Consider the following 20,615-nt stretch of genomic DNA (forward strand, 5'->3'; position numbering starts at 1 on the left):
TTGGGGGAGGGAAAGGGGGGGCTCTAAAATCTCAGCCAATCACAGCGTAGCAGGCAGGGCTTTACGGAATACGGGTGGGAATTGAACGCAGCCGGTCTGATTCTCTAAAATGGAGATAAAACCAAAACAGTGGTCAGAAATATAGCAATCAGCAGCGCCGCCTGCTGGGGGGGAGGAACCGCTCATCCCACTGGAGCCCAAACTTTAACCATGAAAACCTCAGGTGTGTGTGTGTGTGTGTGTGTGTGTGTGTGTGTGTGTGTGTGTGTGTGTGTGGGCAGGAAGCGTGGTATACAGGCTGTTACCATAGCAACAAGATTAGATACTAACGTTTGCGGTTCTGATGGGGTGTGAGGGGGTATCCCATAATCATCATAATATCAGGTGTGTATTTTATTATGGGGGGATGCAAGCTGTAACCACAGTAACAAAATCAGGTACGGAGGTATGATGTTCTGGGGTGAGGGGGCAACCCCAGAACAAGTGGAGGGGCTGGGGGTGTAGGTCAGGTAGTGAGGTTCTGAGCAGGTGTGCTTGAGGTAGGCATGCAAGCTGTAACCATAGCAACGAGATTAGATACTGAGGTTCTGGGATGGTGGGGCAACCCATAATCATAGTAACATCAGGGGTAGGGTCCAAATGAGGAATATAATGGCTAATGGGTATTTGACTAAATTATCAATTAAAAAATTAAGTGAATAAATTGATTTTTCTTCTTTTTAAATTTGATATTTGATCAAAATAAATCTGCAAATCATTTATTTTCTTTGATCAGTGCTGAGATTGTGAACAGAGGAGATTAGTTGGCTAATTTAAAGGCAGGAATTGGGATTCGTCCACCCCCCTCTCCGGAACTTCATTTGGTATAATCCGAGTACCGCCGGACGCGTCCATTGTACCTCAAACACGATCACGAAAATGTCGTTACGTGTTTATTACACACACACGAACACACACACACACGACTTATCGCTCACATATCACTAAAAACACACAATTCATGAAGCTTAACGTACAACGCTCTGCTTATTTGTGTTGAACCGGCCCGCTTCCCCCGCGCATTCCAGAGTTGGTTCAGTCCACGGTCGAGTCCACCGCGCAGTCCGGGGATGGAGAGGGGGGGAGAGTCCGGCTCTGCGCTCCAGGCCGCCGCTGTTGTGTTTCCGTCAGAGCCGCTCACACTCTGCCTCCATCCCGCTCACAGCGCCAGACTCCACCGCGGACACACCCAGCAGGGACGGCTCCGTCGACTGGGACTTGGTTGAACCGTAGCCGAGCCGGATAAGGCGGTTTTCTCCGGGGCTTCGGTGGCTGGCTGGCGGTGCGCGATGCCGACGGTGCGGGACAGCAGTGCGACCCACCCTGGGGAGAACCAGCACCAGGTCCGGGTGAAGGCCTACTACCGCGGGTGAGTTTCTTTACGGGGTGAACCGCGTTCATAGGGCTGTAAATCACTTTATCAGTACTTTTGGGAAGGTGTTTGTGGGTCGGAGGGGGAGGAATGAGAACACTGCCTGTAGCACGACTGAAAACTGTGAATCGCCTTAAACGAAACTCGTTGATTTTGTTTTTTGGAGCTTTTTCACTCTTTAAAGTTGATATTTAACGTTTTTAAGACGTATTCTGCTCTTATTGAGATTATTTAGTCCAGTATTAACTATATTAAATATTACAATTCAGCCTTTATGCAGCTAAAGTTGGTCTGTTTATTGGAACTTTCCGTTCCACCTTAAATGGGGCAGCAGTTACAGTCTGGCGCCTGAGGCGCCAGACTGTAACTGCTGCCCCATTTAAGGTGGAACGGAAAGTTCCAATAAACAGACCAACTCTAGCCCCGTCTCCATCTCTTAGGCTGTGAAACTACCCAGAAACTGCCCCAGAGTATAATCACAGATACTGTATCACAATCCAACTCAATTAAAGTAGAAACATCAACCCCAATAATAGCACAGCCTCAATAACCCCCAGTTCCGATCCTGTGTTTTTACCGCTGTGTTCTAGTCAGACGCCTGCTGGTGGAGTCCTCTAGCGTTCATGATGATCACGGGCGATATTCCCAGGAAGTTTCGGTATCGGACAAAAAAACTCTGGGATCTGATCAGACAACATGTATCAGCTGATACTTAGTTTTTGAGGTCCTGGGATTAGATCAGATCAGATGATACTCAGCATTAAGATGATCAGATCGGTATCAGCCAGTGTTCTGTATTAGGGTACTCAGACTGTAGTGGTGTTGGTTGATACTCGGTATCTAGGTACTCAGATTGGATCCTTATCAGATGATACTCAGTATCTAGGTACTCTGATTGGATCATAATCGGATGATACTCTGTATTAGGGTAATCAGATTGTAGTGATCGGATGATACTCTGTATTAGGGTACTCAGATTGGATCATAATCGGATGATACTCGGTATCTAGGTACTCAGACTGTAGTAGTGTTGGTTGATACTCGGTATCTAGGTTCTCAGATTGGATCATTATCAGATGATACTCAGTATCTAGGTACTCTGATTGGATCATAATCGGATGATACTCGGTATCTAGGTTCTCAGATTGGATCATTATCAGATGATACTCAGTATCTAGGTACTCAGATTGGATCATAATCGGATGATACTCGGTATCTAGGTACTCAGACTGTAGTGGTGTTGGTTGATACTCGGTATCTAGGTTCTCAGATTGGATCATTATCAGATGATACTCAGTATCTAGGTACTCAGATTGGATCATAATCGGATGATACTCGGTATCTAGGTACTCAGACTGTAGTGGTGTTGGTTGATACTCAGTATCTAGGTACTCAGATTGGATCATTATCAGATGATACTCAGTATTAAGGTACTCTGATCCGATTGTTATCTATTGATACTAAATATTAAGGTACTTGGATTAGATTATTATCTACTGATACTCAGCGTTAAGGTACTGGTATAGTTATCAGAGGACATCAATATTGAAGTACTCTGATCAGATCGTTATCTACTGATACTCATCATTATGGTACTCTGATCAGATCAGCATCAGATAACGCTCCGCATTATGGTACTCGGATCAGATCGTTATCTATTAAGTATTAAGGGACTCGTATTGGTTCAGTATCGTCTGATATTTACAGTTAAGGTTCTGCCATTTAATTGATATCAGTCAATACTCGGCGCTAAAGAGATCGGATCAGTATCAGATGATTCTCAGGATAAAGGGACTCGGATCGGATCAGGGTCAGAAAAAATGGATTGTAGAGAAATTGGACTGTAGAAGCAGTGGATGTCACCACAGACTGACCAGCTCCTGTCAGACACTGACACCGTATACACACACACACACACACACACACACACACACACACACACACAGGCAGGCAGTAGTGTAGATGCTGGGGTATCAAATGAAGGCACCATGTTGGGCGCGGAGAATTGGGCAGCGTGCAGTTCTGAGACTCTTGGACGAGGGTCAGATCACTATGTCCAGACGTCTGGACCGTCTGAGCGTCTCCCTAATGGTTCCAAGGTTTGTGGGAGCTTCCGGTCAGCCGTCATGAGTACTGTCAGTGATCCGAGGAGGGTCAGACCTCCTATGTAAGGCCTATCGATGCATGGCGGTGATGAAGGCTATCCTGTCTGGACGAAACCGTCAGAAGATCGTGTCATAACACAGAGATGGAGCGCCCCCTGCTGGATATCAGCCCCCACTCTCATTTACTAACTTCCCAGTGTCGCTCAGCTGGTTCTGAAAACACCAAACATCTTCAGAATTCCCTCCTACACATTTACCACTGTGTGTGTGTGTGTGTGTGTGTGTGTGTGTGTGTGTGTGTGTGTGCGCGCTGACAGAATGTAATTCTCTAAAGGACCTGATAAACCTGCTGGTCTACAAGTTTCTGCCGCACCTGTTGGAGCGTATTCCTCCTCCGCTTCCCTCCGTCGCTCCGGACGCCACGCGTTAAAGGAGCAGTTCGGCTAAAATCAAACAGCATGATTGATCTCTGAGCTCAGACTCGATCGATCAGCCGAGACGTGATCGGTCTCTGACGTGAGCTTCTTTAGTTTACAGCAGCAGATGCTAGGCTAACCATGCTAACAAACACCAGACTTACACTGTCACCTATTTACTCATCTCTGTAGACACTGGTGCAAGGGGATCGGACACAGCAGTGCTGCTGGAGTGTTTAAACACTGTCCACTCACTGTCCACTCACTGTCCACTCTATCCGACTCTCCTACCCAGCTGGTCCAGCTTGTGGATGTAAAGGCAGAAGCTCATCTGCTGCTGTCCAGTCTGTGTTGGTCATCCTCTAGTCCTTCATCAGGACGCTGCCCGCAGGACGCAGTTTCTGGTTGGTGGACTATTCTGTCCTGCAGTGACACTGAGCTCTGCTGTGTCTGATCCACTCGTACCACCAGCACTACACACTCTCCACCACCCGGTCATTCAGCGTCACTGCAGGGCTGAGGCGGACCCACCACCCAAACGCTACAGTCTGCTCTGTGGTGGTCAGTCCTGCGGGGTCCTGAGCACTGAAGGACAGGGTGAGAGGAGGAACAGATGGAGACGGTCTGGAGCTACAGAGCTACACAGGGCGGCTGATAGACTGGGCCCAGTTCATACCAAACCAGGGGAGGTCATAATGTTCTGATAGGAGTGTGTGTGTGTGTGTGTGTGTGTGTGTGTGTGTGTGTGTGTGTGTGTGTGTGTCTCACAGAGGAATGTAATCTCAGTGTTGCTCATGTTGACACTCTGTGCGTCACGTTTCAGGCAGGTATGCTAATGCTGCTAGCACGCTAACACAGACTGAAACCAAGCTGATGCAGGGCTAGCTGTTAGCCTTTAGCATACATTCAGAGTTAGCCAGGTTAGCATGTCTGATTCCTTTAACCCACACCTGAACTTCCCCGTCTGTGTCCAGATCAGTCACCTAGACTCTGGGTATCAGAACAGTAAGCGGAAGGTTTGTGTGTGTGTGTGTGTGTGTGTGTGTGTGTGTGTGTGTGTGTGTGTGTGTGTGTGCGCATGAACATTAGCCAGATTTTTAGTTCAGTTATACTTCAATAGAAACAGGAAGGGAAAAGGAAAATATCCCTACATCCTTACACTATACTACAGGCCGTATACTGTGTGTGTGTGTGTGTGTGTGTGTGTGTGTGTGTGTGTGTGTGTAAATATTTGGAGGAGCATTGCTGTGAGCATTTGATTGCATTCAGCAGCAACAGCGATGAGGATGTTGAATGGATGATCACCACCCCACCTCATCATCCCCAACTCCTCCCATTCAAAAGTACTGGATGGAGCTCCTCCACCATCATTGTGTGTGTGTGTGTGTGTGTGTGTGTGTGTGTGTGTGTGTGTGTACAAATATTGTGACTAAGTCACCTTCATCACTGTTCTCAGAGAAGGAGGAGTCTGTTGGGCTTTAATGCAGTGTGTGTATAACTGTTAAACACCTGATGCTGTTTAATATTAGTGTGTGTTTGTGTGTGTGTGAGAAATATATTAAGTATTATATATATTTATGTATAAATAAATCTGAATGCTGTGAAATATGATATGTATATATTTAGTATTAGAGAGTAGATTTACATCCAGGTTCACAGTGAACTGCCGGACCGGGTTGGTGTCGTGTGGTTCTGAGTTCTGGTTCTGATCTGATCTTTCTGGTGTTCCTTCAGAGACATCATGATCACACACTTTGAGCCGTCCATCTCCTACGAGGGTCTGTACAGTGAGGTGAGGGACATGTGTTCTCTGGATAACGACCAGCTCTTCACCATGAAGTGGATTGACGAGGAAGGTGGGTCCCGCCTCCGCCCATCACTCCTTTCTTTCTGTGGTTGAATCTGATGATAAGTTTCATTTTTAATTCATTTCATTCATTTCAATAAAAAATCTCAGCTCAGCAATATAAAGCTTTAATGAAAACCGTGATGTAAAAACTGAGGCCCGAGGCAAGCAAACCGATCAACAGCTATTCAGTTACCTTGCAGGCACAGTAGGGGGCGCTAGTACTTTCAGGAGTACTGATGAATCCCATATTCAGGAGGGTGTAGCTGGTCAGACTGGATATGTAGAGGAGCTGCTCACTGTCTGAGATTATTACTCTCTCTAAATCACTGAGCGGTTCTGTTTTACACTGTCTGGGTTGGAGAACCTCTGGATTGGTGCAGAACCCTGTTAAATGTAATGACATTACCCTCCAGTAGGGGGTTTACTGAGACTGTGGCGCAGTGCTGGAGAGGAGAGAGGTGGCGTCAGTGTTTAGAGGAACAGGCGACTCTCAGTAACGTCTGGGACCAGCACAGACTTTACCTCATCACTGTACACACACACACACACACACACACACACACACACACACACACACACACACACACAGTCTTCTGTCTCTGCTGTTCATTGTCCATATCCCGGAAACAATAGGAATAAAGAGCCATCATTGTCCAGCTGAGAACATCTCCACCTTATCCACCTCACTGCCTCACCACCTCACTTATTTATTTAGACTTTTTACAATAAATATCACAAAGCAGCTTCACAGAGATCCGGGTCCGAGCCTCTTTGGAGCAAGTTAGTGGCAACAGTGGCAAGAAAAACCTCCCTCCTCCTCAGGCCGACACCGGATCATCATAAAAATCAAAACGGGAATAAAGACAATAAAACCAAACTGAATTAAGCCGTGCAAGATGACCGTGTGAGTCAAGAGGCAGAGTCCTGCAGTGAGGTGGGGATGAAAACGGCCCGAGATCAGACAGGGTTCTTCTGCTAGAGGCAGAAAGTACTGATGGAAGTATGGTGAGATTATGTAAATCTGCTCAGAGCATCACCGTGTACTGGATCATAACACAAGGCAGCTCCCCCTACAGGCCTCTGTCGGTGGTGTTCTGATGGGCTTTGAGGTAGACTCTAAGTTTGTGTGTGTGTGTGTGTGTGTGTGTGTGTGTAGGTGACCCCTGTACCGTATCGTCTCAGCTGGAGCTGGAGGAGGCTCTGCGGCTTTATGAACTCAACAAAGACTCAGAACTCATAATCCACGGTAAGTGGAGCATGGTCTCTGGAGGGAGGGTGGAGCTCCATCCAGTACGTTTGGAGTTGGAGTGGTAGAACGACCAACATCAGAACCTGACCTCACTGATGCTCTCACTCTTGTGAACATTCAATCAAATCTTCCTCACAGCAATGTTTAATGGGGGGGGGGGGGGCTGTGTACAGTAGTCTTCTCTCCAGACTGATTCTCCAATCTGAACCCTGCTGTGTCTCTGCAGTGTTCCCCTGCATTCCCGAGAAGCCCGGAATGCCCTGTCCAGGAGAAGACAGTGAGTGCCCTCTTACCACTGCCAAAACACACACACACACACACACACACACACACACACACACACACACACACACACACACACACACACACACACTCCCGTCCATCCTCTGTGGTTATTGAAGTTTGGGGGAGTCGCTTAAGAATAACACCCTTGTAATCAGCCTTTATTGGAAGAGAGTGTTTCCACACACAGGGAGTTAGATCTTCTACAGCAGCTCACATTTCACACTCTCTCACACACACACACACACACACACACACATTCAGAACAGGACACTGTGTGTTAAGGCTGGGTGATACATTGATATCATGATATTAACTGGTGATTCTTACAATGTACATCAATATGTAATATTCCTGAAGTTTTTAAACTAATCGGAGCAGAAATAATTCAGTATGATGCTGATTCATACTGGTACAAATTAATGCTGCAAGATTAACAACCTGTTATTACAGATGAATGCTAAAACAGTAATAACATTAATATCCAGTATGAAGCTCTAATAACATTAACATCCAGTATGAAGCTCTAATAACATTAATATCCAGTATGAAGCTCTAATGGCATTAATATCCAGTATGAAGCTCTAATGGCATTAATATCCAGTATGAAGCTCTAATGGCATTAATATCCAGTATGAAGCTCTAATAACATTAATATCCAGTATCAAGTTCTAATAACATTAATATCCAGTATCAAGTTCTAATAACATTAACATCCGGTATGAAGCTCTAATATCATTAATATCCGGTATGAAGCTCTAATATCATTAATATCCGGTATGAAGCTCTAATAACATTAATATCCGGTATGAAGCTCTAATGGCATTAATATCCGGTATGAAGCTTTAATGGCATTAACATCCAGTATGAAGCTCTAATAGCATTAACATCCGGTATGAAGCTCTAATAGCATTCATATCCAGTATGAAGCTCTAATAACATTCATATCCAGTATGAAGCTCTAATGGCATTAATATCCAGTATGAAGCTCTAATAACATTAATATCCAGTATGAAGCTCTAATAACATTAATATCCAGTATCAAGTTCTAATAGCATTAATATCCAGTATGAAGCTCTAATAACATTAACATCCGGTATGAAGCTCTAATATCATTAACATCCGGTATGAAGCTCTAATATCATTAACATCCGGTATGAAGCTCTAATATCATTAACATCCGGTATGAAGCTCTAATAACATTAATATCCGGTATGAAGCTCTAATAACATTAATATCCGGTATGAAGCTCTAATGGCATTAATATCCGGTATGAAGCTCTAATGGCATTAACATCCGGTATGAAGCTCTAATAGCATTAATATCCGGTATGAAGCTCTAATAGCATTAATATCCGGTATGAAGCTCTAATAGCATTAATATCCGGTATGAAGCTCTAATAACATTAACATCCGGTATGAAGCTCTAATAGCATTCATATCCGGTATGAAGCTCTAATAGCATTCATATCCGGTATGAAGCTCTAATAGCATTCATATCCGGTATGAAGCTCTAATAGCATTCATATCCGGTATGAAGCTCTAATAGCATTCATATCCGGTATGAAGCTCTAATAGCATTCATATCCAGAGTGTATTTAATTTGCTCTCTGAATGTGTGTAGAATCTATATATCGGCGTGGAGCGCGGCGCTGGAGGAAGCTATACTACGCTAATGGCCACGCCTTCCAGGCCAAGCGCTTCAACAGGGTGAGTCTGACCAGTCTTCACCCAGCAGTACCAGCATGTTCAGTGTAGTGCAACCGTGTTTACTTTATTACGCTTCCCAGTGAGCACACACTCTGGCCACTTTATCAGAAACACCTCCCCTATAGCTCCACCTTGCTGGTGTTCAGTTAGCACAGTGTGAGAGTTTCTGATAAAGTGGCCGGAGTGAGTGCTGGTTTGTGGCGAGTGAGAGGGCTGTGTGGTGATGGCGTGGTTTCCCGTTGCAGCGAGCCCACTGTGCCATTTGTACGGACCGGATCTGGGGTCTCGGCCGGCAGGGCTATAAATGCATCAACTGCAAACTACTGGTGCACAAGAAATGCCACAAACTGGTCACCGTGGAGTGTGGCCGACAGATGATCCAGGTGAGATTGGACTCCAGACTTCACTGATCAGAGATCTGTTCGTTAGAATTGCAGAAATGAGGCGATGCACAGATACACTGCTGTGAAGGGGGCTGAGGTCGGGGAGTTAGTACCACCATGCTTGTTTAGTGTAATGCAGGGTGGTGCTTTCATTTCTATTGATCAGTATGGATATTAAATGTAAGATAATCCAGATTCTACTGTAGATTTCAGTGATTTCAGAATTGAATTAATATCAGAGTTGTTGGGTGATATGAAGTTCGGTTCTGTAATGAAATGTTATTTCTGCTTTTTCATCTTTTTGTTTGCTTTGTTGGCCAGGAGCCGATTCCAGGCCGAGGGGACCAGGTGCCGCACCCACCGGATCACACAGAAATAGGTACACTGTCCTTATTTTGTGCTCTAGTTAAGGTATAGGTCCACGTAAATAATAATAATAATAATCATCATAATAATGATCATAACTCTTTGAAACTTACTTTACCGGAAGAGACAAAAACAGTGAGCTAATATAAAGAGATCGGACTTTGATTGAGGTCATTTTGTAGCGTTTTTGTTGGCTCCTATATTATGAAGGACTCACACAGTGGACAGGCCAGCCGGTCTGATCAGGTTTTATATTCTTGTTCATCATTACAGCCGAGATTTCTCTCCTCTCTGTTTGAAAAGTCTCTCAGACGTTAATTGAATTTCATGTATATTAGCAGAGTTCGAGCCGTTCTGTCTAATAGGTCAGTGGTGGGGGGGGGGGGGGGTGTAATCATTAGTAGCACAGCGCTAATGACTACACACCACCATGTCTTCATCCGTCAGTGTTTCCTCACTACATTACCCAGCATGCATTGCAACACGCAGTTCCGTCATTCAACCAATAGGAATCCCTGCTGTGCTCAACTCACCCTGACTGCTCGCCTAGCTGCTAAGCTACAGGCTAACAGTAATGTCCTCTAATATCAGCCCCTAAACTCCTCCTAACTTCAGGGTGCATCATCAGACGGGGTCTCTGGTCTTTAAGGTGGTGAATCTTGCTGTCGGAGGAGAGCGGGCGTGGTCAGGGCAGAGGAAGTGATGGGTGTGTGTGTGTGTCCGTACTCTCAGAGCCGTTAGCCATCATTAATCAGCCTAATTGGGTTCATTAGGTCATTGAACAGATTCCTCAGCGGTCAGTAGCGCTTCATTGACCTGCATTGATCCGGAGCAGTTAGGAGTGACCCGATGAGTTGTTATGTTTCGTCTGGGCCGTAATGAGCGGGGTCAGTGAGCCGCTCTCTCTCTCTACAGGAGATTGACCTCTGGGGGTTAGAGTGAGTGATGGGAGGCGGAGTTACGTGTGAGATTGAGCTGCTGGGGAAGTGTTTCTGCCGGCCGCTTTATTAACACACAATATCTATCCATACTGAGTCTTACTGACGGAGCGGTCAGCCCAGAGTTCACCGGCAGAACCGCAGGGATACGATTTAATAGACTGGGCAACACTGGCAGGAGGAGGTGAATGGAATTAATGAGAGACTGAATTAAGAAATGAGGTGTGCTGTCCAATCAGCTGCAGGTCGAAGAGTTGTTCACAACTTTACTCTAAACGTGTGTTTATGAGCTGATTTCTGAACAGTAGTGCTCATCATATTGCCCTAGATTGCACTATTGCCACACACACACACACACACACATTATGTATACCAAACAAATATACCTTAAATATGCCATTGAACACTATTTCTATACATGTACTGAATTCAGAGTAATCTAATAGATAAATATTAGTTAATTATTATTTTGTACAGATTTAGAGTCTGTTTACACCATTAACACGTGTTTTGTGTCCATGTCTGACTTTTACTGTGTGTGTTAATATAATGATTGTGTGTGTGTGTGTGTGTGTGTGTGTGTGTGTGTGTGTGTGTGTGAGTGAGAGAGAGAGAGAGAGAGCTGAGAGCAGGACTGACTCTGCTTCACTTTTTTTTTTTTCAGTTCACAAAAACTCCACTGAGAGCATCAACCATGAGGAAGAGCATGAGGTCAGAGCAAACACCCACTCTCACAGTGTGTGTGTGTGTGTGTGTGTGTGTGTGTGTGTGTTGTCACTCAGTGGTCTGTCTTTTCAGACCGCAGTGTTTGTGGGTCAGAAGTGAAGGTTGTATTGATTTCCTTTAGAGGAGACAATCAAGTCTCTCTGTGAACCCAGCACTGGGTCATTAATTACACACTGCTCTAAACTCTGACACACACACACACACACACACACACACACACACACACAGAACAGGTCTGAAACCCTGTCCCAGTGTCTAGACTGGATGTACTGAAGGAGACTAATGCAGCGTCTGCTGATTATTTCTGTTATTGACTAAAAGCCTCATCATTTCTCTGCTGTTTTATAAGAACACTGAACGTTCAGAACGTGATCAAATGTTCTGATTTCACAAAACCAAATTCACACACGACTGCGCCTTTACATTTACTCTCGCTGTTCACCATCCAGCCTACAGCGGCCTAGCCCCGCCCCTTCAGCCTACAGCGGCCTAGCCCCGCCCCTTCAGCCTACAGCGGCCTAGCCCCGCCCCTTCAGCCTACAGCAGTTTAGCCCCGAGCAGAGCTCATTTCCGTAGCTCGGTGTTAAAGGCAGTGTGTGTAGCTGTCGGGGGTAGAGATTAATTCTGGGGGTTTGATAAACTCAGATGCTGTAAGAGGAGCTGATGATAGACTCTAGATCTACTATTGATGATTCTGTTGTGTGTGTGTGTGTGTGTGTGTGTGTGTGTGCGTGTGTGTGTTCTGCAGGCAGGGGGCAGCAGAGACCCCGGTAAAGCTACCTCCAGTCTGGGTCTGGCTGATTTTGACCTGCTGAGGGTGATCGGCCGCGGGAGCTACGCTAAAGTGCTGCTGGTGCGGCTGAAGAAAACGGAGCGAATCTACGCCATGAAGGTGGTAAAGAAGGAGCTGGTGAACGATGACGAGGTAAAGCAGCCCAATCAGCTCATTTCCATAGTGTGTGTATCTGGTGTAGAGATGAACCCTCCCAGGTGCTGTAGGAGGAGCTATGTGGGAGATGAGCTCTTTAATTGCGCACCTTGCTGTAAATCCTCCACCTTCCCACAACTGAACTTCCTCACTGTTCTACAGGCCTGAGCCTGAGCTCTGGATATGCTCGATTATAGAACTGCAATTATCATACTTCAGAAATCAGAAATACACACTTCCACAGTGCAGAGATGCAGACCCTCACACTGCAATGTGTTAGGGGGTCTGTCTGTCAGTCTCAGTCTCACACCTAAATATCATACTGAATAATCCAGACGTGCAGTGTGATTCTCCCTGTAGTGCAACATGTTAACTAAAACAGTGTCAGACTGCAGGAGAAGAGTGTGTGTGTGTGTGTGTGTGTGTGTGTGTGTGTGTGTGTGTGTGTGTGTGTGTGTGTGTGGGTTGAATATATGAGGCTGTGGAAAGAATCTGCCTCTGATCTTCATGCTGTAAAATCCACTCTGAATTAATTTCAGTTTAATTAGATTAATGTGGCTGTGTTTACTTTATTACATCCTTCAAATAATAACATATACATACATATATACACACACACACATATATATGTATATACTAGTGTATATATATGTTCATGATTCATTGTTTATTTGAATAATTTTATTTAAATAATTTTTCACTGTATCACTGAAGAGCGACTCGATCTGGGCGTCTTTCAGAAATGTTATAGACATTTAAAGTATTCATAAAATACTATAATTATATAATAACACATATTGTATGTATCCATATATGTATTGGTGATGACAGGGAGCTGATCTATTGATTGTCTTTTAATTGGTTAACTTTTACTCACTTTTTTTCTGTCTGGATTATTAATCTACTGTAGAGACGGCTCTGGCGCTCTGTTCACACTGTAAATATAATCTTCCCACTCTTTGTTTTGCATGATTGGTCTCCTGGGCAGGATATTGACTGGGTCCAAACAGAAAAGCATGTGTTTGAGCAGGCATCCAATCACCCGTTCCTGGTGGGCCTTCACTCCTGCTTCCAGACTGAGAGCAGGTCAGTGAGCACTGAGTCTCCTCCAGTCACCATGAACAACATGTACAAACCATCGCAGCAGGAGCTGTGAGCCCCACTGAGCTGTACAGGGGGTCTGCAGTGGATTACTGCATTAATATCATCATCATCATCATCTCAGCAGTGAGAGGAAACCGCTCTCACACGTGTGTGTGTGTGTGTGTGTGTGTGTGTGTGTGTGTGTGTGTGTGTGTGTGTTCGTTCAGGCTCTTCTTCGTGATCGAGTATGTGAACGGAGGAGACCTGATGTTCCATATGCAGCGGCAGAGGAAGCTTCCAGAAGAGCACGCCAGGTCTGAGCTCTGTTATTGTATGATCACTCATCCTTGCTGCTGTTTTTCACAGTTTAAACCTTTATACAGTTAAATTTACTGCATTTATCTGAGCTTAGAGTTAGACCTGGGGGAGGCTTTCTGGAGGAACTACAGCCACACTGAGCTGCAGCGATGAGTCTGAATACACAGATCAGTAACAGGGATACTCTGCTTCCTGCTGACCACTGGCCTGCAGGACGCTGATGATGATTAGTGGTGATTGGATTGTGGTCAGTCTGATGTGGATGTTTTTCTTCTCAGGTTTTATTCTGCTGAAATTAGTCTGGCTCTGAACTACCTGCACGAACGAGGGATCATCTACAGAGACCTCAAACTGGACAACGTCCTGCTGGAGTCTGAGGGACACATCAAACTCACTGACTACGGCATGTGCAAGGTGTGTGTGTGTGTGTGTGAGTGTGAAAGAGAGAGAGTGCATTGCTGTAAAGTCTTTTCCTCCCCTTGCTTTACACTGTGCATTTGTGTGTGTTGTAGGAGGGGCTGAGGCCAGGAGACACCACCAGCACTTTCTGTGGCACCCCCAACTACATTGCCCCTGAAATCCTGAGAGGAGAGGACTACGGTACGACTTTATCAGTAATAAACATCCCATTCAGCCCTAATGAGACTGTAGCTCCTCCTCCTCAGTGTATATCACAATACCTACATTTAGAGCGTTATTAATATTCACCCTAATGAGAGACTGTAGCTCCTCCTCCTCAGTGTATATCACAATACCTACATTTAGAGCGTTATTAATATTCACCCTAATGAGAGACTGTAGCTCCGCCTCCTCAGTGTATATCACAATACCTACATTTAGAGCTTTATTAATATTCACCCTAATGAGAGACTGCAGCTCCGCCTCCTCAGTGTATATCACAATACCTACATTTAGAGTGTTATTAATATTCACCCTAATGAGAGACTGTAGCTCCGCCTCCTCAGTGTATATCACAATACCTACATTTAGAGCGTTATTAATATTCACCCTAATGAGAGACTGTAGCTCCGCCTCCTCAGTGTATATCACAATACCTACATTTAGAGCTTTATTAATATTCACCCTAATGAGAGACTGTAGCTCCGCCTCCTCAGTGTGTGTGTGTGTGTGTGTGTGTGTGTGTGTGTGTGTGTGTGTGTGTTTCCAGGTTTCAGTGTGGACTGGTGGGCGTTAGGTGTGCTGATGTTTGAGATGATGGCGGGTCGGTCTCCGTTCGACATCGTGGGCAGCTCAGATAACCCTGACCAGAACACTGAGGATTATCTTTTCCAGGGTAAACTCTCTCTGCAGCTCACGCGCGCACACACGCACACACGCACACACACACACACACACACACACACACACACACACACACACACACACACACACACTGGAACTGTGGCTCCAGCAGACCCTGCAGTTCCTCCTGTCTGTAGAGATGCTCATCCCAGATCCAGTTGTTTTATTAAAGTGATTTTCAGTGAATTCTGCTCTGATTTTATTTATTTTATGATTCTGTGAATTGTGTGAATTACTGGAGTGGAATAGTCCTCACAGATGCTCACACCTAGCTGACCAGTGATGACCACTGGCGGCCTTGTTGGTGTTAATGAGTGTGAACTGATCACTGCGCTGCCCTCACTGTGTGCTTTCAGTGATCTTGGAGAAGCAGATTAGGATCCCCAGGTCATTGTCAGTGAAAGCAGCCAGCGTCCTGAAAGGGTTCCTCAACAAGGTAAATGATCACACACACACACACACACACACACACACACACACACACACACACACACACACACACACAGTACACCTGTAAACTATATTACCTGGATGCATTTACAGGCTTTGCATTTGTATGTAATTCAGTGTTCTAGATTCTAGTTATCTAGATCCTTAATCAAAGCATCAAACACCTGTCCTTTATTCACCCGATCTGAACTGATACAGGATGATGGTTTAAGGTGGAGCTGATTCAGGGTGATGGTTTAAGGTGGAGCTGATACAGGATGATGGTTTAAGGTGGAGCTGATACAGGATGATGGTTTAAGGTGGAGCTGATACAGGATGATGGTTTAAGGTGGAGCTGATTCAGGGTGATGGTTTAAGGTGGAGCTGATTCAGGGTGGTGGTTTAAGGTGGAGCTCATACAGGATGATGGTTTAAGGTGGAGCTCATACAGGATGATGGTTTAAGGTGGAGCTGATTCAGGGTGATGGTTTAAGGTGGAGCTGATTCAGGGTGATGGTTTAAGGTGGAGCTGATACAGGGTGATGGTTTAAGGTGGAGCTGATACAGGATGATGGTTTAAGGTGGAGCTGATTCAGGGTGATGGTTTAAGGTGGAGCTGATACAGGATGGTGGTTTAAGGTGGAGCTCATACAGGATGGTGGTTTAAGGTGGAGCTCATACAGGATGATGGTTTAAGGTGGAACTCATACAGGATGATGGTTTAAGGTGGAACTGATACAGGATGATGGTTTAAGGTGGAGCTGATTCAGGGTGGTGGTTTAAGGTGGAGCTGATTCAGGGTGGTGGTTTAAGGTGGAACTGATTCAGGATGGTGGTTTAAGGTGGAGCTGATTCAGGATGGTGGTTTAAGGTGGAGCTGATTCAGGATGGTGGTTTAAGGTGGAGCTGATTCAGGATGGTGGTTTAAGGTGGAGCTGATTCAGGATGGTGGTTTAAGGTGGAGCTGATTCAGGATGGTGGTTTAAGGTGGAGCTGATACAGGATGATGGTTTAAGGTGGAGCTGATTGAGCAGTAATGTGAACCAGTATGAATGGAGTGGATCCGGCTTTACTCTGGCTTGTTTCCACTGAACCCAGACAGAACCTCTCTAATGTTGGTCAGAATTAACACCAGAGCTCTGAATGTGCGCTGATGCACACGGACACGGAGCTCAACCCCGTCAGTGTGTCTGGGCATTAAACAGGCCTGTGTGATGGAGCCTCCACCCTCACTCACTCACTCCGTCTCTCTGTTCTCTCTCTCCACGTTCGTCTGTCTCTCAGGAGCCGAAGGAGCGTCTGGGCTGTCATCCCCAGACAGGCTTTGCTGACATCATGGCTCATCCTTTCTTCCGAAATGTAGACTGGGACCTGGTGAGTCAGAGTACACCCTGTCCTCTCTCTCTCTCTCTCTGTGTCCGTAAATGTTTAGATTGCAGTCAGATGATCTGAGTCATCCTCTTTAACTGCAGGGTCACTACCCACCCAAACTGAAAACAGCTCTGAACTCTCAGATCTTCTTCCCTGCTTATCTGATCTCATCAGATCCACTGCTGCTGCTGATGAGGATCATTTACATAGTCTAAACACATCTGATTCAGAGAACCAGGGAAGTGGGATGATGATAAAATAGTGGAGGATCTCAACTAATCCAGTTCTCTTTAGGGACTACTTTCTGTAGCCGCACTACACCCTGCAGCATGTATCCCTCCACCATTTTAATGTTTGAATAGTTTAACGGAGTTGTTTGTTCACTGCAGTGGATAAACAGACGTTCTGACACTCTGCACATGCTCACAGAAACCAGTTTAGCATGTATTGTGCAGCTGGAACTTAGACATGGCAGTGAAATGGTGAGCGTGGCTCAGTTGTTGGAAGAGGACTGTATTAGAACACACAGCTGTTCTAACGCCCCCCCCAGTGGAGCCGCAGTGCTTCTCTAGGTGACCTGCTAACCCTGTTTTGGCTGAGTCTAGGGAGAACGTGGCGTCTGGACTGATCATATTGCAGTTTCCACTCAGACTGCAGTTCCCCTGTCTGCCTGCAGGGGGAGTGTTCAGCCTCTACAGTCACCAATGAGAAGCTGGAGGAAAAATCATGGCTCTCAGATTCACCAGAATTACCCAGTTCCTCCTGATAGGACAAGGGGCTAAGGAAGCAGTGGTGTTGTGTGTTTAGCTAAAGGGGCGTGTGTGAGGACAAGGGGGTTAACGGCGTTAATGTTAGTAGATTATAGTCAGTTAGAAATTCATGTGTGTGAAAAAAGTGTGTGTGTGTTACAGATGGAGCAGAAGCAGGTTGTTCCACCCTTCAAGCCCAACATTTCTGGAGAGTTCGGTTTGGACAACTTCGACGCTCAGTTCACCAACGAGCCAATCCAGCTCACACCGGACGATGAGTCAGTATCTCTCTCTCTCTCTCTCTGTGTGTGTGTGTGTGTGTGTGTGTGTGTGTGTGTGTGTGTGTGTGTGTGGGAGAGTGAGAATCAGCCCCGCTCCCTGCATCAGCTGCACTCCTGCAGGTGTTTATGGTATTTTGTCCTTGGTGTGTTTGTGACTCGTCAGCTCATAACCCCAGCGTCACGCTTCTCCCAGCGTCTTCCCCTGATTCAGCTGCTTCTCATCGGGTCGGATGGGGGGTGTGTGGGTGGGGGTGTGTGTTTGGGGGGGGGGTGGGCATTTAAAACGACAGTTTGGCCAGAAATCAGATTACACAACCAGTCGGTCAGCTTGGTCATTGCTATGCCGGCCTTGGAGAGCGTGATTGGTTCAGTGTGCGGGAACGGAACAGGGGGTGTGTAAACGTCACATTCTGGTTCTGAAAGTTCTGAACCTGCTTTGTGGAAGTTAAGTGTTTATTAACCTTTATGAATATCTGTGTGTGTGTGTGTGTGTGTGTGTGTGTCTGTTCTCTGCTCTTCAGTGACGTGGTGAAGAAGATCGACCAGTCCGAGTTTGAAGGCTTTGAGTACATCAACCCCCTGCTCATGTCTGCTGAGGAGTGTGTGTGAGCGTCCACACAACGCACACCTTGTGTGTGGGTCGGAGGGGGGTGTTTGGACCTCCTCGTCTTTTGCCAAACCTCTCTCTCTCTCTCTCTCTCTCTCTCTCTGTCATTTAAAACCACTCGTCCTTAAGAGCTGTTCTCCCTTTCCCCCCTTTTTATTATTATTATTATTATTATTTTCATTGTTTTGGATTTTGTAACATGCAGAGCTGCACTGATTGGAGAATATATAGTCCATTGCCTTGTCTGATTGGTCAGTGTAGGTCAGAGGGTGGGGTTTGGGTTCTGGACACTCGAGCAGAGCGGTTAGCGCGGGCTGTTTGGACGGGGGGATTTTTACTTGTACATATCTAAAGGAATCAGCAGGCAGGTCTAGTAGAGCCCCTTTTTAAAGGCCTGGGCTTCTGAAAGGACGTTTCCTAGAACCTCTCAGCATAGAGCAGCAGCCTGGTGTTTAGCCTCGATTTTAAACTTCTTCTTTTTCTTCTCTTTTTAATTTAATGATGTAGTTAGTACATGTGGAAAATACTGAGATATGCTGAGGAGGGCCGGTATGAGGCAGAGGAACGCAGACACTAACACTACACCTCCCCTCACTGTGAATGGTAATGGTCATTCCCTGAGAGAGGACTGAGAGGGGGGGTCAGGGCAGGAACTAGTGAAGCAGGACCAAAAATGAGCCGCGAAAACCTAAAGACAAGCCTGGAGGTGAGTAGCTTCACTACAGCCCTCGCAGCACAGGTCAGAAAGGCCTCCTTATGAGCACACTACAGGGATATGTTCTCCTTACCCGAGGGAGCACATCCAGGTCCAGAGTGAGAATCCACCCCAGGATTTTTAAATAGGGTTCTGGAACAAATTAAGAGTCATATGAACATGTATGCATTATTTTCCTCTCCAATGTATAATTTTTTTTATATTTTTTTTCCCAACACACACACACACACACACACACACACACACACACGATTCTGCAGCAGCAGCTTTACAGGCGTAGAAAACAAGAAATGCTTCAAAATCTGGAGATACCAGTTTTTTGTGTGACAGTGACGGTATGTACTGTCCAGATTGCTTTACTGTAGCTTTGAATGGGCTTCATACACTAATGACCAAATTACACACACACACACACACACACACAGCAACCAACCAACCAGCAGATGTGGAGTCACAGATGTTGGGGGCGAGGAGCCCGTTAGCACCCCAGTGCAACAAATGATTGAACCTTTTACACTTCATTACACATTCCTCTGCAGGACCCTCAGTGACCACACCTCCACCCAAACACACACACACACACACACACACACACACACACACACACACACACACTCTCTCTCTCTCTCTCTCTCTGCACCAATCACACCCGACTGGAAAACTCACCTTTTCTGTTTGTTTGTATTCTGAGCTGAAGCGAAGCTCTGTAGTCTCAGTCTGAGCGTGAGGACCGCGGTGGGGTCACTCCACCAGCCACGGTTCTTTAAGACGAGAAAAGAGCTCCTCCTCCTCCTCTGTTACCTGATGAAGCTTCTGTCCAATGAAAAACATTAAAAACAGCTGTTTAAATAAAAAAGATTGAAACTGATGATGTTGACTTATTGTTTTACTGTTATTAGAGCTTCATACTGGATATTAATGCTATTAGAGCTTCATACTGGATATTAATGTTATTAGAGCTTCATACTAGATATTAATGTTAGTAGAACTTCATACTGGATATTAATGATATTAGAGCTTCATACTGGATATTAATGATATTAGAGCTTCATACTGGATATTAATGTTATTAGAGCTTCATACTAGATATTAATGATATTAGAGCTTCATACTGGATATTAATGTTTTTAGAGCTTCATACTGGATACTAATGCTATTAGAGCTTCATACTGGATATTAATGTTTTTAGAACTTCATACTGGATACTAATGTTATTAGAGCTTCATACCGGATATTAATGCTATTAGAGCTTCATACCGGATATTAATGCTATTAGAGCTTCATACCGGATGTTAATGCTATTAGAGCTTCATACTGGATATTAATGTTTTTAGAACTTCATACTGGATACTAATGTTATTAGAGCTTCATACCGGATATTAATGCTATTAGAGCTTC

At 45.3% G+C, this 20,615-nt stretch overlaps 1 protein-coding gene across 1 annotated transcript; it reads left to right on the top strand.

Moving 5' to 3' along the window:
- The first annotated feature begins 1,120 nt into the window (after positions 1 to 1,120).
- prkci (protein kinase C, iota) lies at positions 1,121 to 20,085 on the top strand. Its single transcript, XM_072688539.1, has 18 exons — positions 1,121 to 1,408; positions 5,667 to 5,788; positions 6,938 to 7,027; positions 7,257 to 7,307; positions 8,936 to 9,021; positions 9,267 to 9,404; positions 9,726 to 9,783; positions 11,373 to 11,419; positions 12,183 to 12,359; positions 13,351 to 13,448; positions 13,673 to 13,759; positions 14,042 to 14,177; positions 14,276 to 14,363; positions 14,932 to 15,057; positions 15,422 to 15,501; positions 16,779 to 16,868; positions 17,777 to 17,892; positions 18,417 to 20,085. The coding sequence occupies exons 1-18, from the start codon at positions 1,329 to 1,331 to the stop codon at positions 18,502 to 18,504; spliced, it is 1,758 nt and encodes a 585-aa protein (XP_072544640.1). The 5' UTR covers positions 1,121 to 1,328; the 3' UTR covers positions 18,505 to 20,085.
- The last annotated feature ends 530 nt before the right edge of the window (positions 20,086 to 20,615 follow it).

This window comes from Salminus brasiliensis, chromosome 9 (genome assembly GCF_030463535.1).
Source record: "Salminus brasiliensis chromosome 9, fSalBra1.hap2, whole genome shotgun sequence".
Classification (NCBI taxonomy): Eukaryota; Metazoa; Chordata; class Actinopteri; order Characiformes; family Bryconidae; genus Salminus; species Salminus brasiliensis.

Excerpts from the sequence above, each read along its gene's own strand:
- prkci (XM_072688539.1), top strand. The coding sequence starts at position 1,329 with ATGCCGACGGTGCGGGACAGCAGTGCGACCCACCCTGGGGAGAACCAG. Across the intron at positions 11,420-12,182 it reads ACCATGAGGAAGAGCATGAG|GCAGGGGGCAGCAGAGACCC; the intron begins GTCAGAGCAAAC and ends TGTGTTCTGCAG. Across the intron at positions 15,502-16,778 it reads TGAAAGGGTTCCTCAACAAG|GAGCCGAAGGAGCGTCTGGG; the intron begins GTAAATGATCAC and ends TCTGTCTCTCAG.